This window comes from Hirundo rustica, chromosome 15, assembly GCF_015227805.2.
Source record: "Hirundo rustica isolate bHirRus1 chromosome 15, bHirRus1.pri.v3, whole genome shotgun sequence".
Classification (NCBI taxonomy): Eukaryota; Metazoa; Chordata; class Aves; order Passeriformes; family Hirundinidae; genus Hirundo; species Hirundo rustica.
Window position 1 is genome coordinate 6251853 of NC_053464.1, and position 27568 is coordinate 6279420.

General features: G+C 39.8%; 1 protein-coding gene across 9 annotated transcripts in view; it reads left to right on the forward strand.

Moving 5' to 3' along the window:
• CLEC16A (C-type lectin domain containing 16A) overlaps window positions 1-26390 on the forward strand; it is a 71359-nt gene extending 44969 nt beyond the window's left edge. For 2 of the 9 annotated variants that reach the window (XM_040078890.1, XM_058422567.1), the window contains 2 exons: window positions 1220-1366; window positions 10913-16001. In XM_040078890.1, the coding sequence (XP_039934824.1) occupies window positions 1220-1366; window positions 10913-11253 (488 nt within the window). In that variant the 3' untranslated portion in view covers window positions 11254-16001. Of the gene's footprint in view, window positions 1-1219; window positions 1367-6983; window positions 7108-9857; window positions 9908-10912; window positions 16002-24188; window positions 24567-26234 lie in introns of those variants that run through there. The other 7 variants (XR_009208336.1, XR_009208338.1, XR_009208337.1 and 4 more) reach the window with 7 other exon arrangements.
• Window positions 26391-27568: the final 1178 nt, after the last annotated feature.

Genomic DNA, 27568 nt, shown 5'->3' on the forward strand with positions numbered 1-27568 from the left:
TGTGCTTTCTTCACTGTGTTTTCACTTGTGGCACAACCTCTTGGTGTGTTGCTGCTAACAGCATTTTCCTGAATTGCCGTATCTATGTTTTAAAGCTTTCAGAGCTTCTTGTAACATGTCCATTTAAACTGAGTTTCGAGTGGCTGCTCCCTGTATGGCACCAGCATATTCCCCATTTGGAGATTCTCTGAGTGAATCATCCATCCAGTGCTGTGGGAGATTCCTGTGTAAAAGGATAAAAAAAAACTGTGGTGCATTTTCAGTCTTACCTGATTGTCAGATACTTTCCCTTTTCAGTGTTGACTGTGCAGTGAAGGCAGCAAGTAGAGTTTTGTTAGGTATTTATAGTTCACATTGTGGCTACTTTCAGTAATTCACAGGACTGCCAAAAAAACTTCTCCATTAGTACATTCCCATAGGAGAGGGAGGAGAGCTGTAGAAGCAGAATCCTGACCTGCAGCCCATGGTGAAGACACTTCTTTTGCTGTAAGAATTCCATCAATTTCTGAAAAGCTGCTTGCTATCAAAACCTGAAGAGGTGACTATAGGTATGTAGTTATAGGAGAAAGGAATGAATGCAAGGTGGTTAGGAAAGAAAAGGATGCTAGACTGCAAAGAGTTTGAAGAAGTATTACACTAGAAGCCAGAAGATGGCTCATCTAAGAAGTGCTGTCAGACACTATATAGACATTTCCAGTCTTTAGACTGGAAAAGGTTCCATTTGTGAGAGGCTGGATGAAATTCAATGCCAGCATTAGATGTGATTAAGTAAAATATTCTGAAATTATGTCTAGTAAAAAAATGTAGGTCTTCTATCCAGGAGGGGGTTTTGTTCACTTTTGACTTAATTATTTTCCATCTCCTGTTAAGGGCTGCGACCTGAGAATATATTGACTGTATCAAAAATTGAAGAGTTTTGATATGTTTTGACTGTTTGTGCAATCTCTCAGTTTTAAAATGCTTTGAATCCCTTAACTCTACTTCCTTATTCATTGATCAGCACTTGTAGCCTGTTTTCAGTAAGGCACATTCAGATTTTCTGGTTTTCAGGATGAAGGTGGGAGAGGGCAAATTCTCTGGGTCACTGCCTGAGGTTGGCACCGCCTTGATATAGGATTTGCTTTTTACCTTTTCCCAATTTGCTCAACAGTTTAACTCTTTCAAGATAAGTGTTTAACTAGTAAATTTAACGTGTAAACTTCACTGTCCTGTTTTGCAGGCTTTGCTGTAGCCCAGTGCATAAATCAGCACAATCCATCCCCACTCTCGTCACCATCCCCTTCCAGTGGCAGTGGCAGTACAGGGCGCTGTGATTCAGTGACTGCAAGCTCGACATCCACTCCTTCTGCTGCTCAGAGCCCAGCAGGTATTCACTCACCACCTTCAGCCTAGGCACTGAGGGATGCAGAGCAGTTTACTGTAGAATTAAGTTACTGGTTTATTGCATTGAAAGAGTAGGGCTTCATGATTTTAGATCACATATCATAACAAAGCCAGTTAAAAGTAAATTTTGGTGTAAATTGCAGTGATCTCTGCAGCTTTCTGGAACTCTAAATACTTGGCTTCTTTCAGTAGAGACTTTTAAGTACTGGTGTAATAATGTCCTGCTTGTCTGACTTCTCTCCTAGCACAAAAAGTTTAGACTGTTGTGGGGTTTTTTTGTTGGTGGTTTGTTTTAACTGAAGTATTGCTTTGAATAAATCTGTAATGTAAATTGTTAGCCTTTCACCATGGTGAATAAGTTGATTTCCACATGAAACATCTTTTTTGGAACTAGGTGACATTTGCTTTTTTGTGTTTATCTGATCCTCAAGTTAATTTGTAACAATGGGCCAAATATGAAATATTTGAAAACAGTGATTTAGGATGTTAATATTGTAAAGTTTTGGCAATGACACTCTTGTGGCTGAACACCTCTACATTTTAGGAGGCTATTTCATTGGTGCAGAAGAGTAAATAGACTGACAGTGTAACTCACAAATGTAGGTTGCATGTGTTTGCATTGGTCAGTGTATTTAGTGGGTATGCTTAAACTGGAACTTCTTGTTGCATTTTTCCTTCCTTTTATGTAGTAATTGTAAAGAATCTTGTAATGGTGTCTGTTCTGAATGCAAATTGTGTGAGGCAAAGCCTCAGGCTGGAGGTTAAAACAAGGAAATCCCAAAGGGTACATCCTGAAATGCTTTGATGCTAGAAGTGACCTACTCTACCTCATTTTGGTTATAATACAGTAGAGATAACTTGATTCTCAGGACCTTTTCAAGCAAGCCCTCATTTTAATGGTCACTTCCAATGTTGATCACTCCTTGAGAGGGTTGTTCTGGTTACCCTTTCTAAGATGTGCCATTTTGCCTTTATTTGGAAGGCCCATCTATATCTAAAATTCCTTGCAGTCCTACAGGAAATGATGCAGCCTTTGTTAGGTATTGAGTGGTTTTATGTTTCACTGAACAGTGTCAGCAGATCCATGTGCATTATATGTTTAAAGTGAGTATCCCTGCAACAAATACTGCTGGAAAGGGTAAAGAAAGGCTGCTGATGAAGTTAAGGAACAATAAATATGTAAAACATTCTAGCACCCAGACTCTAGATTAAAAAGCACCTATTACCTTGAGAGGCTAACATATAGTCAAAACAGTCCTGCAATATGTGTTATTTCAGAATAAAATTTGGGATGTTTTTCTATTTACCACCTATTCAAAATTTGATTTTCTCTGTTGACAAGTGATTGCTGTTCCCCATTCTCTTCATGGCCCAGGTAATATGTGATCATTGGACAGAGAAGTGCTGTCATTCATCAGAACTCTCAGGCTGGATTGGCACTACAAGAAAACATGAATTTGATGACATGTTTCTCCTTAGCAGTGTAGAAAAGGTTCATGTACAGTGTCCTTTGCTGTACTTGAATCCTCTATGGTCAGGAAGAGAAATGCAACTACAGGTTCTTGCCAATAGTGACTAAGAGAAAAACATGGGAAAGGGGATGAAAATAAAGAATCTGTATTATTTTTGTAGATATAAGCAATATGCTAGTTCACACAAATATCAAGCAAGACTGTACTTCATTTCAGACTGAGGTCTTTCAAGCACACATAATCTGACTTCTATGAAAAAATGCATAGATCCAGAACACATAATTACTCATCAAGTATAAAATGATAGTGAATTATTGAATTATTACACAGACTGTAGTCAACAAAATTACAGTCTGCTTACACAGTATGTTGGCATTTATGTAACATAAAATTCTGTTTGTTTCTCCTGCATTTTAAAAAGCTTGATGACGGGAGGCTGCTCATTGGTTTCCAAAAAAAAAAGAAAAACAACAATAAACCCCAAACTCCTCCCCTACCCTCCTTACCTCAAAAAATAAAAATAATGAAAAAAGCAGGGGAAAAGTATTTTGAAATGCCTGCTTTCAATATGCGCTTTACCAGTTAAGTTGCTTGAACTGCCCATCTTGACCTTCATTGTGACTTAATCGTAAACTATGTGCAAAATGCCATGCTTCATGCAGGAAAACTTTCCTTGGGTAGCTTTGATTTTTTTTTTTTAATGTGGCGCTTTAGCAAGTGTAGCTGTGAGGATCCACTTCTGTGCCCTGACAATGGGCATCAGCTGCTTCAGTCCCAAATCAGCAGCTTGCAGTAACCTGCTGCAGGGATGACTTTTGAGCTCAGCTCCTGTATTTTGTTCTGCTCAGAGGGCAGTTCCAAAGAGGAAGACACTGGCTGTAGATGCATGAGCAGGTATTGTGTTGCAATAGGGTAATGCACAGTTGGTGCTGAGGTGCATGCATGTGGCTTAGGGATTTGCTGGACCACACTTGCTCTGACCTTTAGGACTAAGAATCCCTGCCACGTATGTGGTTGTTCAAAGGACGAGTGATCAGTTCAGACTAATATACTGCTATTAGTGTTTGAAATGTATTTGGTGCATAGTTGCAGCATATCTTACAGTTTAGTTTCTTTGTAAAAGAATCTCATTAATGCACAGAAACTGTTCCTAAAATCAGACTAAAGCAGTAAGTCTGCCTAATTCTTCAAAGGTGCTGCCCTGGTCTGCTCCAAACTGCTTAGTGTAGTTGCAGGTAATAATGAGCAAATAGTGTTTTCAAGCCTGTGGCTGAGTGTCTGATGATGTCTCAAGATTCTCTTTAGAGACTAGTGAGAATTCTGAAATCCCTGGAGCTAGGTCTTTTGGGAGGCGTTACTGTAGGAAGGGTTTTCCCCAGCCCCTGGAGCTCTGTTGACACTTTTTTGCCAATACTCAGAGTTAGTTCAACAGTGTCATTTATTCCTGGGATCAGTGTCTCTGCATTAAGTGATTGACCAGTTTACTGTGAGTTTGAATATTCTCCCTTTTGTAGTACTTACATGTAATTGTGATCTGTAGTGGCAACTTGCCAGGAACGTGGCATGAAGGTGAGGGTCTGTTTGGCATGTGCAGGTGGCTGTTCTATGGGCTTGTGCACGAGCAGAACTCTGCTGCAGTTGGTGCCAGTGCCATGAGCACAGTCTGTGTTACATCAGGTCAAACTGACCACTCGGCCGGGATATGGAAACAATTGTTGGTATTCACCCACTTCTGTGTAATGCGGTGGTTTCCACTTTGCTTAACCACTTGAGGACAGTTGAAACTGAACTGCCTTACTCTGCTGTGAAGCAGAAGAGGAGACTTGCATGATGTGAAGTGGCTCCTTTGAGGAGGAAGTAGTCAGTTGCTGATGAGCAGCAAGCAGTTACTGAAATTTGTTTTATGTCCCAGAGTAGTGCCTGAATGCTGCTGCAGTCTGTCATGTTTGACTCTGTCTCATTTCCCATTCCATTCTGAATACACACAAACCTGGAGGAGCTCTCTGCCCCTCCTTCCCTGCTCCCCTGTTGATTCTAGCACCTGCTCAAGTTGTTGAGCATGAAGAGCACCCTGGGTTGCTCAGGAACTTCAGGCAAGAAGGCCAGACTAGATAAAGGGGAGATGCCTATCTGGACTTCAAGGAAACTACCTCAACTACCTTCCTTAAGATCAACATCTTAAACCACACAGCTTTTTGTACTGTGAATTGTGATCATAGTATCCTAGGCTACAGTCTGTTTACAAATTTAAACTGGTCAGAGTTTGATGTATTTGAGGTAATACTTGTAAAATTTCACAGAGCTGTTTCAAGAAATAAGATTTGGAACATACACACCAATTTTTATGTAAAACAGTGATAGATGAGAACAAAATAAAGACAAATTGCATGTTAATTAAGAGAAAATGTTACAACATAGAGGGTACAATGATTAAACAGCAAAAGAGCTTTCAGAAATGTGTCAGAGGAAAAACTTACGTTAATTCAATATATTTTAAAAATTTACTTGTTATCACTTGTACATGCATCAGACAGTCACACAGTATTGCATCAACTGCTTTGTCATGAGTGAAATAAACTCCTATGATTCCTGAGTTGATTGGCTATCCTACCTAGTAGTTGTCACACTGCTTTATGGCACAGATATTTTAAAGGCTAGCAAGTCCCCCATTTGCAGTGTTTGGGGATTAAGCTTAGCCATTTACAAGATTACTGTTCTTTAAAATTGAAAAAGCGGACATCATCCCTTAAAGAGAGCAGAATGCTTAGCAAGACAGAAAAATCAGTATCAGGTTCTGCAAGTGCTGCTATCAGGTTGGTTTTTTCTCTGTATTTACATGATGCTTTTTTGAATTATCATGTGCTTTTGAAATGTTGCTGTGCATAAGGTAGAAATGTTCTCTCGTTAGGTAGATTTTAGTTATCAAGTTTCAGAGCTTAGAATACAGTCATGTCTTGGCTACCCTTGCTGGAACTGTGCACTTCTTTAAAGTGCTTATTTTCATATATGCCAAGGATTAGATATAGAAGCTCTCTTACTGTAAGTTAGCATTCTTCCAGAATTATGAATGTGTTAATGTCATCTGTGGTGTATTTTATTACTTTTTAAGCTGTCTTAACTTTTAAAAAGCAGTTGGCTTCAGTACTTAAGGAAATGTTTACATCGGAGCAGTAGATAATGAGGACTTCACAAGGCACTCATCTGTGCCACTTAAGCTGTATTTTATGTTTCTGGCAGGTATTGATGAAAAAAATTTCTAAAATAAGTACTAAGAGCTGTCCCTTGTTGCAGAGAACATATTGGATTCCAGTCTGTAAAATTAAATTTCCATTCCAAGGAGAGGATGATTAATCAAGCACGGAGAGTTTATAAGAGCAGTGCCTGCCTTCCTATTGAAACCATCTCTGTCTCTTCCCTCTATAATTAGTAATGTAAATGTGGTTTGACCTCCTGTTCTATGATGCTCTGTAATTTTCTGACTAGGGGAGGAAGTACTTTTGTTCTTAGAAAGTTTCTTTTCTAGGAACTTTCTATGCACCAAGCATCATCATCTGAACTGCTGTTATCTTTTCAAACCTCATGTTTGGCTTTATCATAAACCAAGTGCTGCTGTTGGGTATGAGAATAGTAGGGGCTGAGTGGTCTGAAGTGTTGTCACCTGCACAGTAGCTCACCACATACAATTCATGGCCAGGGGAAAGGAGAAAAATTCTGTGTCGCCAGAATTTGTGGTAAATAAGGAAGGTAAAAGCTTCTCTCAAAGTTTCTAAAGCAGGTGACTAGATTGTAATGCAAATAAATACCTGCCAGCCCTCCTTGGTGTAGGTGCTGTTGGTATTGCCAGACATAGCTCAAACTTAGGAACATTTTCAGATATGAAGCAAAAAATTGAATTCATATAAACTCATTTATTTCTAAAGAATGAATACTTCCAGCTTCAGAAGTATTTCCCAATAGAAGGCTCTTGGTGTGGTGTCAAACTGTGTTCAAGATACCAGCAGTTACAGGTGTGTCCTTGTCACTTATCTTGTTGCTGCTCTAACATTTATCCTTTGTCTCCATTCCAGTTTCCCTTCCCTGTGTCATTGTTCAAGCCTCTGTATGATTTCTGGCTGTGTTTCCCTCTAGTAAGGTCTGGCAGGAAAGGACGCCGGCGGGTGTTTAGTCTGTCGGAGGCTGACAGTCACGGTGGACACTGGGTTTAGGCCTTCCAGCAGCAGCTGCAGCAGAAACTCCCGCAATACCCACTCAGGCAGGTTCCTCCGTAAGCCTTCACAAGCCCGTAACAATCCATAGAACATAATTGTTTTCCATGCTGACAGCAATGACAGTGAGGTAGGAAACTGAAGAAAGCACCATATGTCTCTACGGTTTGTTTTGGGAGAACTGTGAAGCAATAATGAGCTGTTTCTGAAAGCCTTGTCTGCAGTTTCTCCCATGTCTCTGGGCACTCCTGCCAAAGGTGGAAATTGAGCTATCAAGCCTCCAGCTTCAAAGCAGCCATGTCTTCATTTGCACAGGGCAGCCCTGGCTGTAGTGAAATCTAGTAAGGACAGGCTCCTGAATGGACAGTAATGCAGGTCCTTGGCCAGCAGCAAGAAATCTGTTTATAGCACAGGTCAGATGGACAGGCATTGAGCGTAAGACTGTCCCTGGACTCTGATGGCACAAGCTTAATATTTCTGTGATCATCAGATTCTGGCAGATAACTTTATGGACTGTTTGCCCTCGCCTGAGGAGGTGAGGAAGGGGCGCAGATGCAAAAAAATGTGGAAATATGCTCCAGATGACCTTGGTTATATAATCTGTTTTAACTTGTATCTAATTAATTTCTTTTCTTTTGTTACTATCATGGCATGAAGATACTTTTCTTTGCTAATATTATACAGACACCCTTTTTCCATCTTTATAGATTTAATTTGCAACTTTTTGCTTAATGTCTTGTAATCTGTGTTTTTGTTATCCTTTCATAATATGTTGCTGTACAGCTTAGGACACTTCTATGTGGATGATACTCATTCTTTCTGTTTTCTGTTCTTTTCTAACTTGTTTCACCATAACCCTTCTTAACATAAGCTAATACAACAAGTTGAGTGTTTAAGTTGGGATTTTTTGCTGTGATGGTAATCTTTGCAGCATTAAAGAAGTGCTGAAATACATGTAAGGCTCTTGAAGGTTCTGCATCTAAAGAGAGCTAATAGTACCCCAAAACTTGCTAAATTACACCTTGTTTTCAACAAGTACAGTAAGTTTGAAGGCATGCAGGGCTGTTTGTTAGAGCTCAATGTTAAGATCAGAACCATTTTAAGAAACTAACTTCACTCTCCCTGGTTTTGTTGCAGATCTGGCATATATTTTGTGCCAGAACACTCTTGCTTAAATACATGGAAGCTGGGGAGAGAGAAGTAGAAATGCTGTTTTCTAGTATTAGGTGATAACCTTTCAATATTTAAGAGCAGAGCATATCTCAGTTTTTTTTTATCCAGGGAAAAATTACAATTTTTTTTTTTTTCTTTGTATCCAAAAGTCAAGCTGGAACAAAGTGTTTGGGAGTTCAGGTTTTTTTGAAAGCCAGTTAGTATTTTTATATGTAGTATAAAGGAAAGTTCCAGATAATGAGTAGAGGAATTAATCTGTAAACATGCCAGGTGCATGAAGCTCTTTAGAAGCAAGAGCTTGGTACCTATCTTGGTACCTCTTAAAGACAGACATTCTTGTGAGTTCTAGACAATGTTCAGAGCTCTCCCTCTTCCACCCCTTTTTGTGCTGGGATTTGCTTTCTGGTCATTTTGGCAGCAGTGCCATCCTGGGTTACAGCAATGGGCCACTGTTCCTGAAATTCGGTGCCAGAGTGATGGAAGTGAGGCTGGCACTGACTGAGGACATCCTGAGAGGAGAGAGAATGGCTTCTAGCAGTAGTAAATAAAAGCTGGAGAGAAGCAGAGGAAAGCTCTGATCTTGTATTCTCTACAAATGCTGCCACTGAAATACTGGGCAGTATATTCTGCTTACAGTTTTTCATACTTTTATCTTTCTTCTTAATGTTGTTTGAAACTTCTGTGTAGACAGGTAGGACTTGTTAACTCCAGATACTTTTTTTTTTTAATGAAGGCTTTTTAAATACTTTTTGTTTGTGGTATTAAGAAGGGAGTCACTTTCGCATTAACTTAAAACCTGCCTGGAAGGATTTGGGGACAATCCAGCATAAGAAAAGAATATGTATGCCTTTCATTATTTCAGTAAATGCAAATAGTAAGAAAATACATTGGTATTCTGTTGGGAGAGGAGAAGGAAGGATTTAAGAAATGAAGTGCAGATTCGGAAGTTAAATAGAACTGTAATAGAAATGTGCTGTATACAGCATTCTGAACAGAATGCCATTGATTGATAATACCAGAATGCCTCAGGTTTCTGAATCCTGAATTTGGGTGACATTTTATGCTAAAGTTATAACTAAGATTAAAAAATTACCTTGGCAAAGAACATTTGATGTCCTTTTAAGATTTTATAGATTGAAAAAGCAGAAACTCTGCATATGTTAGTGTTTAGCTTGGAATTCAGAGAAATGAGCCTGTATTTCATTGTTTTAGCAGTTCATTTTCCGTGTGATTCTTGCATCACTTCCTCTGTTATCAGTTGTTACATTCTCACTAAAGCTTCTCGACAGATAAAAATAATCTGTAGGGTTACTTTGAATCTGTCCTTATAGTTCAAAAATAACCTCTGATGTCTCTTTTATTTAGAAGTAGACTTTTTTACCATCTATAAATCTTGTTTTTATCAAAGCAAGAAGCTTTAACCACCAATTCAGCAAAAAATAGATGTGAGTGGTTTCTGAAGTGAGTATACACCATTGTTTGGGTTATCTTACCAGGAAGGCAAAAAAAGTCAATAACTTTAGTGTTATCCATTGGTTCCCATTCCATTCTCTACTTTGTTTTTCTTTTTTTTTTTCTTATTTTTTTTCTTTGTCTTATGTTCATGCTTTCTGTTCTTTTCCAGGACTAATTGGAATCATATTGAAACGGAAATTTTAAGGTCACTGTGTATTAAAACCATAACATAATTCTTAGTTTCTGTATTCACTACATTGCCTTGTAGGCTTTTCTGCAGATGCCTGTACACTTGAACACATGCTGTTTCTTACAAAAGCTTTAAAACTGGTTTGTCTTGAAGCTGGATACCTGTTACTTTAATGGCATCTATTATTGTAGTCTGAAAAGAAAAAAATATTACTTTTCCTGGGCATTCGTGATCATCTAAGGCTGTATCACCTCATCCTCTCCATTCCCTCTCCATCCTGAGCCAAATGAACAGATTGCTCTGCAGTTCACTAGGATTTTTAGGGGGAAAGGACAGTACAAATAGCCATTAATGTGGGAAGGTGCAGTAGCATTTCAGTTTCCTGTAGCATTTATGCTTATTCTCAATTCTATCAGTGTTGGATGCTCCACGATTAGGAGGACAAAGCCCCCATGTCTCACTGTAAAGGCTGTGTAAAGCAGGCACCTTTCACTTGCAGTAAGGACATTATCCTCCTTCCTCTTCTACCATAATTCTGCTTTCTGTGGTTGAGGTGTCACTTCAATGTGAATCTGGAGGATGAATTGAGAGACTGACTTCCAAATTTTTGTAAGAAACAGGCCCCTTTTGGGAAAGCTGGCTGTAGAGTGGTTCTTCAGTTTTTTCTTCTATTTCTGAAGATCTTCCTGATATGGGGTAGCGGTTCATTTTAGTTCATACTAAATACTGGAGAGGTTTTCTTTCCCTCTACTTCCTCTCTCTAAGAATATTTCTACTATTGCTACATATTCTAATACTAAATGTATATAATTGTCTGGTTCCTAATTTGGACAGAATCCTGCCAACATTGTTATGCCTTTATAATATTTTGGTTTCTTTCTAATCACTAAAACGTGGATGTGTAAGCACAGTGCTTCACAGAACTGTATTTTCCACTCAGTTATTCTTGAACACTCAGGAATAGTGGTATATTGTTAGGCTTAATGTGCATACTGACTTGAATATTGATTGTTCTTGGTGTTTTCTTTTCTCAGATGATGCTTCAGCTCCAGAGCAGCCTCTGATGGCCAGTTCCAGTCAGACGATGTTGGCTGATGAAACTCTTTCAGCTGTTTCAAAGTCCAGCAAAAGTGCTGTAAAAACCAATGACATGGAAACAGCCAACCTGTCTCCCAGCCTGATTCCTGCACAGCAGCCCACAATATCCTTAATCACAGACGACAACACGGACACGCTGAGCGTGGAGTCGCTCACGCTGGTGCCACCAGTTGATCCACACAGCATTCGAACATTCAGCTGCATCCCTCAGGCCTCCCTGCAGTCTGAAGATGAAGTGGACAAGGTGAAAGAGGTAGAGGAAGAATGTTCTGACTAAAACCGCCGTGCAGACTGTAATAAACAGTGAAGGAAGTGCAACCAAATTGTGATTTGTTTTTTCCCTGGGAGCGCAGATCCTTCTGGAGGCCTGAGGCCACGGGTCCACAAGAAGGGACCAACTGGTGACAGAGAATGTCAGCAGCTTCTAGAGCCAACATCGGCTACTCGGCATATCTGAACTGGAAAAGAGAGAAAAGAACCCAACTTTGGAATCTGGACTGCTTCTTTCCTACCCGTTTCTGTTATACAAGAACATGAACGTATTTCAGAGGACCTACTGTCTTTCTAACAGAAACTAATTAATTGTAAAAGGTCTACAGTATTATGGCAAAGTGAAGAGATTTTTGGATACCCACAATCATGGTACTGCATTATCACGTCTCTGAAACGAGAGACGTGCCATTGACCAGAAAAAATGATATATTGTAGGACAGAGGTAAAACTTCCATTTGAGTCAGGGTGTGTTTTTTCAGTTTGGTATTTGGTTTGGGTTTTTTTTTTTGTGGAGGAGGGGTTTTGGGCTTTTATTTGGGGGTTTTTAGTTGGTCTTTTTTGTTTTTTAATCCTGATCTTTTTCATCTTTTGGAGGTCTGCACAATACCAGCAGGCTTGGCCACATTCAGTATTATCTTTGTAGGACTCCAGGCTTAAATGTTATGTTTTCCATATGTAATATTTATTGCAAGTTTTGATTCCAAGTTAAAATACAATGCTTGTCCAAATTAGCATAAGGGATTTTTGAGACTACTTTAATCTTTGTTTAGCTGCCTAGAGAGGAATGTAAAATATTTTAAAAGATTGCTATAGCTTGTTTGTTCACTCCTGACAGTCAAATTGCTACACATCTGAGGAATGGTGATATCCCTGCAACTGAAAGACAACTTCAAGAAACAGACAGAAGCAGTTTACTCTTAAGAGGTTTTTCAGATTTTTCATAGTCATGTAGGAAGGAGGTCGCCATATGTAGCTGATAATTCCCTTGCAAGTCTGATCTCGAAAGGTATTGTGTAAATTTTTTTTCTTTTCTGGGATAGTATTCCAGTTAAACAGCATTGCTACATAAAAGTGGTTCTGAGTTAACATTACTTCCTTGATCCTGACACCAAGTTGACAGAAAAGGGAAAGATGTTGATGAAAGTTTGGAACGTTCTTTGCTAATTTGATACGTAATTAACATGAAAGGAATTTAAGATTTTTCATCAATTTCCAAGTAAGTTAATTTAATAGTAAAATGAGCAGATTGTTATTGCTGGTCTGTTCATAACACTGAGTTGGCAGCTCCTCAAAGGAGAACTGCTGTTTACTTGGGATTGATTTCAGTCACCACTGCAATGTTTCCTTATTCTCTCTCTACTGACATTGAGTTCTTAGCAAACAGGTGAATCTGCAAAGTGTTTACCACTTCCCAGTGCTTATTTACCTCTTCCTGGCTGCCACAGGGAATACCTGAAGTGATTTTTCCATGTTTTTTATATATATAAAAGAGATTGACTAATTCACATGGTTATATGAGGTGTCTGCTACTGAATGCCAGTGATTTTTTCCCCTTACTTACTTTTTCATGCAGTTTTGATTTCTAATTTTCTGTGACATCTACTTTCTCTCAGATTGAATTAACTGATACTCTGATCATTCTAGAGTGGCCCAAACTCTAAATGAACTCAGAGTTAGATGTCCTCAGCACTGCAGTGGATTTTGTGTGAAAATCTGGCATTACTGGAATAAGAGCCTACTTTTAGGGTTTTTTGGTCTCATGCTTAAGATGAATTTGCACTCACGCAGTCACTGTTGCAGCTAATGTGCATGTACCTGAACATCAGAAGCAATCTGGGCACAAGGACCACAGGAATTTTTATTAGCCGAACTGATTGCAGTCTAGACTTTCTCTAAAATGTTGCAGCATTACACTGCAGTCTCAGTAATATTCTGAAGAACATTATAAAAAATGCCTCACTTAATTTAAATCTATTTTATGTTCGTAACTAACCTTAAATTCTTGACCTAGATTACACAAAATACCACAGTACAGGCTGAGTTCCCTTAAATAGAATCCATTTTAGACTGGAAAACCTTGATCTGTATTTATCTCATTTCAGTTTCAGTTCTAACAAGATTAGACCCATGCACAAGGAGTCTCTTCAGTGCATATGCATAATCTCACCCCTGAGCTGCGCTGCACAAGAAATGGGGCAAAGGGAAAGGAAGGTGACTTTGTGCTTTTCATTACTTTTGAGTGGCTTTTAAATCTCATGAGCACTTGTCTAGTGAGAGCTTCACAGGAAATGACTGAGATAGATACTATTATTAAGTAAATTAAAGAGCAGGTCTGCTGTTCATCTGCCCAAGCCCCCTCTGGGGGAAAATCCTTTCTGAGATCCATCCTAAACCTACCCGACTCAGGTCCAGCCATTTCCTGATTAAGCAGTAAGGTGTGAGTGACTGTAATTTCCACACTGACTCCAGTTGTCTTGGGGATGATTACTTCAAGCAACCCAGGAATTCAGAAATTGCCCTAGAATTGTCATTTCACTAGCAGTAAAATCAACTTTATGCCTGAAGACACAGTTGAGCTATCAGACAAGCAGGTTAAACTGTGTGTAAGGGTGAAGCCACTTGTAAGAGTAAACACTTGCCTCACGTGGTGCTGTTACTCTGGTGTAATCAGTCACTTCACTGCAGGAGCCAGGGAGCTGCAGAATAGCCTCAGGAGCACTGACCACCAGGGAATTGTAGTCAGAAAACCCCCACCAAGCTCAACATTCTGCTCTTGTCTCCACTAACCAGTTGAAGTTAAACTTGCCTTTAAAAGAGCATTGCCCAGGGAGGCAGCTGCTGTCTGGGAAAATAAATGGTTTAGTCCTGTAGTTGGATCAGAGATCTGTAGAAATATCAGCTGGGGGCAGGGAGATCGAGGCCTTTTGCCTCCAAGGGAATTAGTCTCCTTCTTTCAGACAGCTTAATGTAGCCATCTAAATATATGTTGAAAATTCTCTTCTTAACTGCTGCTGTCCTTCTTCTTGAAAGAGTTTTTTGGTGTGTCCCTGGTTCACCACCACTGCCCTACCCTAGGATATCACTCACCTGGGCACTGCTCTTGTATTACCTAGCCGTCTTTGGAGAAGTTCTCCTGTGCTTGCCTGCTATGTTTCTCTTGACTTTTCCCAACATTTGCAGCATGAACTAGAAACAAATAGAGTAACTCTTCCCATCTCCCACTGGGTTCTGAAAAGCAGAGGGTGATCCGTGCAGGGCTTGCTAGGGTGGGAAGTTTTTAGGGGTTGGGAGGGGAGTAGTGCTTGGGGGTTTTTCTGCTGCTCAGGACTTGAGCAGCAGCCAAGACATAGGAGATGCAGTTCTTACAACTGAGTCTCAAATAGAGGGTTCTTTCATATGGAAGCATATTTTTGTATTACATTTGTACAGAATTTTTCCTATTTTGGTCTCCCAACATTTTTAGATTTGCACGTTGCTCAGATTTGATTTCTTTTGCAAGGTGTTATAAAATATATATATTTTGTGTTTGTTAATGTATTATAAATGTAAAACTAAATTTTGGTTGTCTAATAAATGTGCACTGTGGTGGTATCTGGTTTATTGTTTTGCTGACTTGAATTCATTGGTTCTTATTATGAGAAAGAAAAACTTGTCATTGTTGGGACTTGTCTTGTTAGCATAAATAAATGTGTGGAGTGCATTTATTTTGAAGGTAACTAAAAATGGCTTAAGCAGGTAATGACTAAGAAGACTTGTTATCAAAAGTTAAGGTCCAGACTAGTTCACAGGATTCTTTTAAGATCATAATCTGAAGATTCATGAGCTGTTTTTTTTTTTTTTTTTTTTTTTAATCTTGTTTTCCATTACTTTTGGTTATAGATACTCATACTAAAGTGAGTTTAAGACACAGTAATTGCAGTCTGATCACTTCAGTATGTGTGAGAAGATCTTTGGGTGTATTTAGGGACTAATTGTGGCAGAAGTACTCACAATGAACATGAAGATAATATTTTAAGATTGAGAATAGTTTCAATTGTACAAATTTATAAACTATTGCAATGTCTAGGAGCTTTGTTTTGCCCAGGGACAGCACTGAATATATATTGTCACAACTTCAGTAAACCCGCTGGAAGCACTACAGACTTTGGAAGCTAGCTTTAGGCATCTCCACTTGTGAATAGCTGTGTTGATGTTTTTGTTGCAAACTTTTTCCTTTGTTTTTAGCTGTTTTGTAAATTTGATTGTTTTCAGTGCAAAGAGGAAGAAATGTATTTTTCTAGAAGAATGAATGTACCTGTGATTTAAGCACTACAGAAAGCATTTAATGAATATGGACTTTTCCTCCTATGAAATATATTTCAGTAATGTTGTCTGAAATGTAGTTCATTTGAGAAAAAAAAAAGTCCTGAACATGCACTTACATTTACATGGAAAAAAACTCCAAACATGGTGTGAATTGAATTCTGAAATGTCTTTCTACAGGCAATAAGTATTAATTATTTAATGTAAGTTATGTTAGACATTTGGAGTAAGTGTGATATCTTATGTTAATTTAAAGAACAATGTAACTAAATGTCTGGGAAGGGAGTGGAATTGGAAAATATTGGTGTATGTTTCTGAAATCCAGACTTCTGAGTCTGTATTTGCTGGCATTGATAATTTGTCGTGGCTATTGAAAACCTGGACAAGAACAAGGAGCAGAGCTTCCTTTGTAAATGGAACTTGGCAATAAAAATGGTGTTACTAAGAGAACTTCCTTCCCTTTCATGTTCTGTTGCTGCACTGATGCACAAGGACATCCAAAAGCAGTGAAAGGCAAAATTTGTAGAACCTCACTTTTATTTAGGAGAACGTTGTGCCTATGTGACTGTTGGGCATTTTCATCTTTAGCCAGGGTAATTTGCACTGTGTATGCAGGGAGGACATAGCAGGAGGGGCAGCAGAAACAAGCCTGGAAGGGTGATGGAAAGTAGATGAGACCAAGGGTTAAGAAGGACTGGGCAACATCTAAAATATCTGTGAAGCACTTTGAAAGTGCCTGTCATGTGTGATTTCTCCCCCAAATATATGCTTTCACCCTCTGCCTCTTTCTCTGGTTCATGTTGCCAGTTCAGTATATGGATTAAATCCAACCAAGTTATTAGTTAGGTTCTTGTTAATTAGCCTCTACATCTATTGGAATTCATCTCGGTCAATGTACATTCCATGGGAAATGTTATTTCTCAAAATAGTCATTGCTCCAGAAGCTTTCTTAGGAAGAAATTAAATTACATTGGTACCATCAAATAAGCAAGTTAGGTATCAGAGAAAGGAGACAACACTGTGATTTACTCTAAGATGCAAACATTAAATCATGGTGTATTATGAAAAATGAGCTTAAATCTGCTCCTGGCAGCCAAACTTTCTAAATTTTGCCAGTAATACTGCTTTGAGGATGCCAGTTTGTGACCAGGAGGGTCCCTTCCTTCATGTTTGAAACTTTGTGGTTCTGTATCCTGATGCTTCAGAACTCTTACAGCCTTTTGTCTTGTCATTTTTCCTGTGTCTCTGTACTAAACCTCTCTAGACTCAGACACTTGAGTCAGATTGAGTGACTCTGATCATTAGTAGCTCATAGGAATGAGTTACTAATGGTCAGAGAGGGAATGAAAGCACAGCCTCCAAACCTCTTCTCATGCTGACTGGGTTGAATGTGAGCTAGACAGAAATGCAGTGCTGCATTGGTCCACTCTTAGTCCCCAGAAATATCTAAGTGCAGCAACTTGAAGAGTCCTATAGTGGGTAAATCTACGTCTTTTTCAGCAAGATAATTCCAGCATAGTTATAAAAAGAAGAAAGTGAAACTGTCAATACATATGACTTTTTCAAAGTAACTCTTGTCTAAGATAACAGCATTTGGAGATGAACTCTGTTCTTTGACACTTAACCTTTGTCAAGGAAGGAGTTCTTTGGGACTTCATGGATGCTGCTGTTGGGGCAGAAGAAACTGCATTTCTATTCTGCCTTGTTAGAGCTTGTGTGAAGACAAAAGCTGTCTTGGTACTTTGTGGTAATCTTGAATATGTGCTGCATACAGCTGGGAGTGAGAGATGGCTGTTTATGAGTGTATTTCCTGAAAATTCTACTGAATTTGAAATCATACATTAAATCATATATTTAATCTCTCAAAGAAGGAGTAGAGGAAGTTGCAGCACCTGGAGTTGCAAATGTCCAGTGGCAAAATTGGAAGAAAGGTTTCAGGCAAATGTTCACACACTGTTCAGGCAGATGAGATGATGGGGAGTATGTCAGTCTGCTTGGATGGTGTTCAGTTGTGTGTCTGCTTTTAGCTGAAGGATTTTCCCATCAGCTTATCTGTCTAGGTCTTAAAATCAGTAACTATTTTGGATGCCAGTTCTATAAAATGGATATTATGGGGTGAAGTTTTTGATTATTAAGTGCCTTAGTATTCAGACATGAGATCTTTTGAAATAAGTTGAAAGCTCTTGCCTGTCCTCAAACACTTAATTCTACAAAGCTGGGAAATGTGCTTGTTGATCAGAAAATACTGATCTCAGCATTCCATTCTCACTGTCTTGTCCCCAGATAAAGGTTTATATTTCACATAGGCCACAGTTTAATTTTTGGTGGTTTCTTTTTTTTTTGCCTGTTTGGATGGCTGATAAGGACAGATGAATTCTTGGGCTCTGTTTCTTGGTTCCACAACATTTTTCTCAGCTTTAGTATGGAATAAACATCGTGGCACTGGATGGAAGAACAAGCTGTTACTTTACTACAGCAACAAATTTTGTCTTTTGGTTAATCAAATGAAGACATCTTTGTGTAAATTTGTCCTCATTTATTTGAAGCAAGTTTAAGCAGCTGCTTGAAACGGTATTGTTGATGGACCAGTGCATTGAGAAGGAAGATGAGCAGACTGGGTCACCACTACAAAGGTTCTCAGAGCTGGCTCTGTCTCAGCAGCCAGAACTACCAGAAGTAGAAAAAGGAGTTTCTGAAGGAGGAGAGAGGCAGATAACCATAATGTCTTTGGAAAAAGAATTTCTAGTCTGCAAAGGAGGAAAGTAGTCTCGCTCATCCTAATATCTAATTTGAGGGACAAGAGAAATGTCATTTTACAGTATTTTATATGAATCCTTGACCTCTGTTCAGGATATCAGTTACTTAACTGATATTACAGAAAGTATATCACGTGTAAGAATATCAGGTACAACTGTCCATAGCCACACCTGTGTTTAAGTCTTACTCCTTCTCCACCACATTATCCTATGCAAACCCAGTTGCTGATGTGTGAGGGGCGTAGCTTAATTCCAGAGTTCTTGGGAACAAGATATGAGCAGTTTTGCTTTGCTGCTTCTCCACCGTGCAGTTCACTTGAATTTGCTTATCAGAGTTTATCAGCTTCAAGGCTTTCCTGCGAAAGTGTTGCTGGTAACCACTGTCTGTTAGATAACCTGTAATTCTTACGTAGCTGCCAAAGTGCTTTGGAGGGAGATAGGCTCGCTCAGCTCACTAAATTTTGGTTAAAATAGGTCTTGCAAACCTCTTTGAGAGTTTCTGAACAGATCTTCAGATGAGATGTTTTCTGAGGGAGGGATACTTGTCAGATTTTGTCTAACTACAGATCTCTTTGAAAGACAGTCTTGGAGCTAAGCTCCTTCTGTTTTGTCTGAATCTGCAAAGAGAACCAGACCTGTTATGAGAAATCAGAGGTGCCTTTTCTCTCGCTGTGCTTAGATCAGCTCACGCTGCACAGCGTGTGTTATGCTGCTATCAGCAGGCTTCACCTGTGCTTAGCTTAACAGGACATTGGACAGGTCCTTCCTGCTCCTGAGCTCACCCATTTTAAATAGATTAGTGGTGCATTTGGGAAGCCTAGTTCATGTTTGTAAAGTGCTTTAATGTTGATGTTAAGCATTAATCTTTTTATCGTGTTGTCATAAAGAAATATCATTAAAAGCATCACTCCACTCTTACTGCTTGCACCAGTTTACAGGTATTCAACAGGAACTATGTTATTTTCAAAGCAAATCTTTTTTTGTTTTTTGTTTGCAGCATATCTCTGAGTCATCTGAACAAGTCTTTCTTATAGCTTCTAGGAATGTTTGATTTAAGATTTGGTCATAATTTGCAATGGTTTGCTATTGTCCAGAACGATTAGTTCACAGTCCAGAATGATTAGTTCACAGTTTGTTTGAGAAGAAGTGCAGTTTCTTTTAAATTTTGGGGGAAGAAAAAAAAAAGGAAATAAATCAGTATATTTAAAACCTTTTCAATCTTTCCTGCTTCATAGTAATGATAGTAAGGAAATGATTAATCTTCTTAGAACTCAAATGGCATGTGTGAGTCAGTCTTAGAATGTTGAAAGCATCTGTTTATGCATAGGCTAAAAGAAATGTGAAAGAAATTACTAAAAAAAGGAAGAAACTCTTCAGAGTTTGCCTTCAATTTAGCCATAGCAGTATGGTGCACAGACCACCTCTGTAAAAGTCTCAGGTATTAGTTGCACAATTATTTAGAAAAAAAAAAAAAAAGTAATTGCAAGAATGACATCATTTAAAACATGACAGTAAAATGCCAAGTCACTAAAAAGGAACACTGGAACACTTTTCATGTGCCTCAGTGGCAGGCAGGTGTCTTATCTGGAACTGATAGGAAGTGTAATAAATAATGTGGAGGGGTTGGTGTAGATGAGCAGCTGTTCCCTTTTGCCATCTCTGAGTTGGGACATGACAAATGTTCCTCCTTTGCTCTGTTAGAGGGAAGCCTTGTGTGTTGGTAGTCATGAAGAAATCCTTAACTGCTTGAGAGTTATCAGTTACAGCATTGAAAATAAGCTATCTGTGAGCCTAAGAACCTCCAACAAAGGTCAAATACAATAAAGAACTGTTCATTAGAACTGAACAGTTACACTTGGTCGGTCTCTTGCACAGAGTATCTGTCAAAGATCATAGGGAGCTTGGTTTTGGTACAATTTTTCATATGGAGCCTGTTTGTTAGAAAAAGATTTATCAGGAACTAGCTGAGAACAACTGGAGCGGGAATAGAAAGTCTGTATGCAGAAAGAAACAGAGAATTCCTTCTAAAGCTTTTTTGGATATCCCAAAATGAACCAGAAGTGGCCAGCAGTGTGGGTCCTATAAGGCACTACAACAATGAGACCTAACCAAGAACCACTCATTAAGTATTAAACATTACCTGAGTGAATGAAGGGGATGTATCTGAGGGAAATGAGTCTGTCAATTTCTCAGTATTTTCAAGAAAACAAACATAGAAGTCACTGCATCCTGGTGCTAGAATGTACCCTTGTCTGTTGGCAGGATTTCCTCAGCTCCCTGGTTGATAATGTACCACTCATTCTGGAAACTGAAAATTCTGGGTAGTCCTGTGACTGACCTTGTTAATATGAAACACTGAATGATGTATTCTTTTTTATTTACTTACTGACTCTGAGCTGGGTAACCAGAAGTTGATTCAAGAACTTCTCATTTCCCACCATGATGTCACAGATGTCCCTGCTCACTGAAAACACACTAATGGGCCAGATGTGAGTTGAGTCAAACGCTGTTACAATGAGCTTACAGTGTGTAGGGATGACTTGTGTGTAGGGCAGGTGTGTGACTTGTGCAAGGCAGTGGCACTGTTTCTCTGGTAAAGATAAGGAAAGCTTATCACGGGCTGATGGCTCAGAACTACAGGGAGTCCGTGAATGACTCAAGAGCTGAACACAAAGCAACTGCTTCTACTGATGATGGGCTTGAATTTCCAGTGGCAAGAGAGATTATATGTAATATCTGATCTTAAAATACATCTTCTAGACAAGATCATTTTCCTAGTACGTGTGAGGAAGCTTTTCTATGTAATGCTAGTCCTCAGAACAATATGATGACTAAATAGATGTTTTTTAAAAAGTAATAGGAGAAACCCAGAATGATCGGCTGGTCTGGATGAGAATCATCTGGAATATTGCCTCATCTGTCAACAAGAATTGATAAAAGAGCAGTTTTGCATGATTTGGTTGCATGTGAACTATCTAAACCAACAAATTTTTGGGGACATTAAATGAAAAAACTCTAATTTCAAGCTTTTAGTTAAGAGAAAATGGGAATAAAAAAAAGTACATTTCAGATGATTTTAATGGCAATCTTTAATTCATAAGTGCATTAAGAAATTTCCATGCAAGCCTTCCTTGGCCAGAATCACTAGAAATCTTGCAAGAAATTCTCTCTTCTGCCCAAGCAAGCACAGACACAAGGTGTCTGCCAGAGCTCGTAGGATGCACTTCTCCTCTGAAGAGCTATTTCGGGGGAAAGGCCACAGTGAGATGGCACACAAAGATTTAGTGCTGACTGGGCATTTATCAGTGTTAGCTCTTGTTATTCTGCTTTACCCATGGAGCTGTGATGTTTCTGAATTGCTTCTAGATTAAGGAAACAATAGGAAAGAAAACCGCAGTATTTCTCAACTCTCAGAAATGAAGTTCCGCAAATGGGCAATTTTCAGACGTTGCAGTGCAAATGCTCTGCCTTTGTCCGCGTTTGAGATGTGCCTCCGGCTTGAGTCCTGGGGTAGTTATTAATTTACCATTGTGATGTTTTTCGTTGCTTTGTTTTGGCTTATTTTGTCTCATTATAAGAAAGAGAACTTGAAAACATGATCTGTCCCACCTGAAAGCAGAAAGCTGTGCCATACTTGCACATGTATGAGCTGGCCCTTGTGAAGACACTGCTGTGCGCTGGGGTGGAGATCTGCAGCTGTGTCAGCTTCAGTCCGGAGAAGGAGACTTGCACCTCCTCACTCAGACACTCCTTTGTGAGAGCGAGCCGCTCCTTGGCCCGGGGTGCGGAGGGTTCATGTTGGAGCGATTCCAGATCGGTGCGCAGTAGTGTTTCACTGTAGGATGTTTTATTTTTAGGTGGTAGATCCAGTGCACTCCTGTATACCAGAGGATCTCCAGGAAGTCTAACCTGCTGCTCCTTGTTTTCTTAGCTTTCCTCCTCCATTGCAGGAGGCTTGGGAGGATGGATCCTCAGCTCAGTGTGCAATGCGAAATCCTACTCTGTATATTAAAACAGGCAGCCGAGAAAAAAAATAAAGTAGGAATCTTTGATTCAACCTGCTTGAGCCGAGAGAGCAAACCAAAACCTGGATGTGCAAGGTATAAAATAAGTAAGGGGCCCCCAATGAACTTTGCAGTCTTGGAGCAAAGCAAGCAGCTTGTTGGTCCCTGCTGCGTCCAGAGTCAGTGTGGAACACGTGGCAGTGGGAGGGCGATTGGGAGCTCTGCTCTCTGAACAGTGTGCAGCGGTTTTCTGTAAAATGAGAGGAAATCTCTCCCTGTGCAAGAGTTACCGCAGTGCTGTGCAGCATTGCAGCAAGGAAGAGGAATCCTGAATTGTACTACCTACCGTGCCAGGGAACTCTTTTCTGCCACCTCTTAGGCTTTGATTCTGCAGTTTGCAAGCTCTGTGGCTGACAGATAATCTTGTTTATAGCCTTACTGTTTACAGGACCTAAGTATGTAAAAAAGTACTTTGCTGTCTCTTTTCCTTCACTGAGGATTTGTTGCCTGCCACAGAGCAGCACGTTTGGAGTGGTCCAGGCATACTGGAACTGCAGAACCACATTCCTGCTTCCATGGTTTGCTTACTGACCTCCAATGTAATATCCAGGTGTAAGATTTTTGTGAGAACATTAATTTCAACAGGTTAATTAATAGAGACTATTTATTTGTGTTTATATTCTTGCACTTACTTGAATAGCACTTACATTTTTGCCTGGGGGTTGTTTGGTGCTTGCAGGAAAATCTGCACAGCTCTTCCAGTAAAAATACTGAGTTTTTTAAGCTGTAAGTTAATTAGGATGAGCATCAGTCCATGTGTGCATTTGGACTCAGGATTATTCACTTTGTATCTCTGTCTCCATGTTAATTCAACAAGAGCTAAAGTAGGAAGCCAAGAGAGGAAGTGGAGCATTACCTGGTGCAGGTTTTTGGTACAGAACACCCCTGGCCTGGTTCTGGTTCTCACTGCAGAATGGAGACCTGTGGGACGGATCCAGGAGCCTGCTCTGCCTGCACAGCCTCTCTGGAGTCTCCTTGGTTTCCCTTTTGCTGTTCCAGCTCCTCTAGGATGTGGTTAATTCTCCAATGTTGCAGTGCGGCTACAGGGCAATTACTGTTTGTGTGAAACTGGAGAGAAATGGGTGGTTAAGTCTGCCTCAGATGGTAATTAAGTCTGAAATGTCTCAGTGGTCACATTAGAAACACTAATTTTAAGCTCTCTTATTGGTTTAGACCATAGCCATTTGTTATATGAAGAGGCAAAGGATTTTTATTTTTTTTTCCTTTTGTCCTTCAAATGATTTTCTGTGGGAACATGAAAAAACCAAAGTTCTTCAAAGCATTAAGATGGTAATACCCACTACAGGCTCCTTGGCCTGCCAAAATAAATTAGTTAAGAAACCTCAAACCATTTTTTGAATGGAAAAAATAGCTAATCATCCTTTTTAGTCCATTGGTGAAACAAGCCATATCTGCAAGCCCATCCTATGGGTGATTATTTCACTATCTGTGGTCCAGAGATGGAATTTTAATAGACTGTCAAGTTAGTAATGCAAAAGTTCAAATTGCTTGCTCTCAGGACTGTATCATTCCAGTATATTTTTCCATGCAGAAAATGGTCTAAGAAGTCATTTGCTCCTGCCTTTATCTTGTAAGTTTCTATGTCCCTGTTTATATTGAAGCAATTAATTTTGGGTTGCAAGTGTTGCAACCAGTTTTGATTAAATGTGATGGATTTGAAAGTACAAAACCATAAAATATACTAGATGTGGGGGAATAAAAGGTGGAAATAGCTAATTAAACAACAGAAAATAATTTCGGTTAAGTAGGTGAAACTGTATCCAGAACTAAAATACCATAATTTTTGTGTTTTGAAGGATGATTAGAGCAGGGGGAAGTCTGATTTGTGCATTCCTGGCCTTTGGATACAGTGCTTATGTGTCAGAAGCTTGCTGGTTCCTGGGAATGTTCGTGGAAATGTTTGAAGACTGCTCAGTTTGGAAGCACTCCTTGTACAAGCTGCAGAAAACCTACAAGTAAAGAGACTGTTTCTGAGAAACAGGAACTGAGCTTCTCCCTTCCAGACAGGCACAGCAGAATGAAAAGTGAAACTACCACGGTCCCTTCAGGGATTTCAACAAAGATGGAATAAAGCAGCAGTTTGAGATGTTACCCGGATTGGAACTCAGATTTGACTCAACTTTGACAGCTGGTTATTTCATTCATCCGCCTCTGGCTCCCTGCTAATGCACCAGGTGAGGATCCTGAACACAGGGATTCAACTTTCAGCACAGCAGGTAGTGAAAAGCCTGTGTGCTGACTGGGCTCTTGCATGCCCACCACTGAAACAGGTGTGACATTTCAAAGTTAGCTCAGCAAAGTTGGGGTTTTTCTTAAACCACTTAACAAAATGTATTAAAACATACATTCTTTTTTAAAGTGCTGTTTGAATTCCCTATGAACTAAACAGAGACTTTTCTCTTAGCTAGCTTTGAACCTGGATGGGTTAAACTGATGCAAACTTTGTCTGATGCAATTAAGTAGTCTAATTTCTCCTGCCTTGCAGCTTTTGCATAAGTTACTTTCACTTTTATATGACTCCATATCCTGATGTGGTGATACCAAAATATTCATTTAACACATGTTACGGAAGTAAGCCTAAGTATCATAAACAGAATTGAGTTAATAATAGTCCATCTAAAAGAAAGACAGCCCTACAAAGGTGTCTGTTAAGGCCAGGTATGTAATGGTAGAAATACCTTAAAAAGATTAATCACTCAGGTGGTGGCGGCTTCTCTTTCCCTTCTCTCCTCTGTCAAAATGGAAGGCAGCACTACCCCAAGAGTGAGAGGGCAAGTAAAATGAATTATAAATAAGTAGAAATGTGTGAGGGGCACAATCAATAACAGCAAAAGTCAGGAGCTGTGTTTAGAAAGCTGGCCCTGGAGTTACTAATTGTCCTGCACACCTGTGCCATTGCTTTTCCTGTCGTTCCCCTGTGGATCCCTCACACAGTTCCTCAAACTTCTGACAAGTTTTAGTGACAGAACAGGGTGTGGGGCTTCTTGCTCTGTTTTCTCCTCACCATGTCTTCACAGGGTTAACTTCCTGAATTTGGCACAGCAGAAGCAAAGACTTCATGGAAGACAGTTTAAGGAATGCATGACTTAATTTGGGAACTAGATTGATTGCAAGGAAAATTATTATTTGGGGTTGTTTTTCTGGAGATTTTCCTACAAATGCCTGCCATCAGATGACTGAATGAGCATTCACTCAGCTGATAAGTCAAATTAACATGTCTTCAAGTAACTTCCAGAAGCTGAGAGAAGAGCAATTTTAGCTACTGAGAGAGTTTAGATAACAAATATCAGAGCAATCTAGCAGACAGATATATTAATATTTGTACAGTATCTTCCCCTTTTCCACCAGTACAAAGCTGTTTTGGAAAATGAAACAGCGAAGCAAAGGAAGTCAGCTAAAGTCTGAAGCCAGAAGAACTGTTGAAGCTATTTGGAAAACAACCCTTTGGTATCTCTCACATCCCCGAGTTGTTCTCTGCAGCTTTTTCACTCATCACATCTTACTTTAGCTGCTTGATCTTCTGCGGTCTCATTTCCACCTTCTGCTCAGCTAATGCACTTTGACATGGTTTCACAGAAAGGATTTAATCCTAAAACCAGAAAGTACTCGGAGCACGTGGGCACTGTTGCATGGATACAGAGCTGCTCCTCTTGTGCCCCTTGCCAGGCCCGGGGCTGGTGTGCTGCCTGGGTGGGGCACTGCTGCTCCAGCACCTGCACTGGCCTCTGATGGTTTGGGGCCCTTGGCCTGCTCCAAGAAACAGGGCTCTGAGTGATCAGGTGGGAGGGGTAGGATGGAATTGGAGAAGAATGGAACTTTCATTTCTCTTTGGTTTTTTGCAGGTTTGTAGGTGTGAATTGACAGTGGTCTGGAGCGGGAAAGGGAGAAGACAGTTAAGGAGCTGTGGACTTCAGGGCAAACAAGGGAGGAAGCAGAACAGCAGGATATAAAGGAGACAATGTCTTATTGAGATGAACCAGCCAGGATGTGCAAATTAGTGTTGGAAGCATCCTCCTGTATGATCAGTGTGGCCAGAAGAGAGAGGAACAGGTATTTATGCATGGCCAACATGCTCTCTTTGAGTCAACTTTCTCAGACTGTTTTCTAGTCACTGAAGACAGGTCACAGCATTCTTGGGAGAGTAACGTGCACGACATGCACAACTTTCATCACTGAAGGGAAAGGCTTAATAGCAGTGGGAATAGTTAAACACATTAAATTCTCTTCTAGGAGTAGAGTTCATTCAGCTTCTTACCCAGGAAAAGTTCATTTATGCTGTTTGCTCAGGCAGGAACCCCATGAGTGCAGAGTTTCAGCTGACCCGTGTAACCAATTACATGCCTTTCTCTGACAGCACTTGTTCTTTATCAGTCCATTAAGTGTGGGCTTTCAGCCAGTGAAAACATTGGATATTTGGCAAAGCATTTATAATTAGTAAGTGCTGTGGCAGAATAATGGAATCTCAGGTCTCAGAAATGATCAAGTGTGTCTGTTTCCAGCCAATAATCCCATGGAGACAACAAAATGGAAAGTGAAGAATACCAGATTGAAGGAGGTAGTATGCCGTTTTGGATTTAGTGCAGAGTACCCAGACTCTTTCCAGAGTTTGATAGTCTGAAGACCTTGCAGGGAAGGATGTTCTCTGGCCCTCCCTTGCCTGTGTTTAACAGGCATTGCCAAGCCATCTTGCCTGTACCGTTTGTTCCTTCCCAGTGCAGAACAATTTTGTGTTTTGACAAGAGGTGTGTATAGGGAACACGTTTTCATAGTCTTGGAATGGTTTGATATTGAGGACACAAGTCACATTGCTGGGAAGAGAGGCTGACAGAGGCTTGAAGTACACTTTGTGTAGGTGTGGCTGTGCAGATTTCTACTCAGTCTCACCATCTATAAAGTGGGAATCTCCTTCATTTATTTTGACTCATGATCTAGGATGTCTGTAGCCAGCCATCAGCCACTTTCTGCTCTCAGGCAGGAGCATCAAGACATGGCCACTTTCTGTCAACCATGTTTTTGTTTTCCTCTCTCTTGGCATGCATTTGACAAGCATGATTTCGCATCTCCCATGTCTTGCAGCCTGTTTCCTAAGAACTGGGTTCCAAGCTTTTGACATTTTCTGGCTAGATGTCATCTTCTCATAGCAGAAATTCTTCTCTCCTCACATCACTGTTCATTT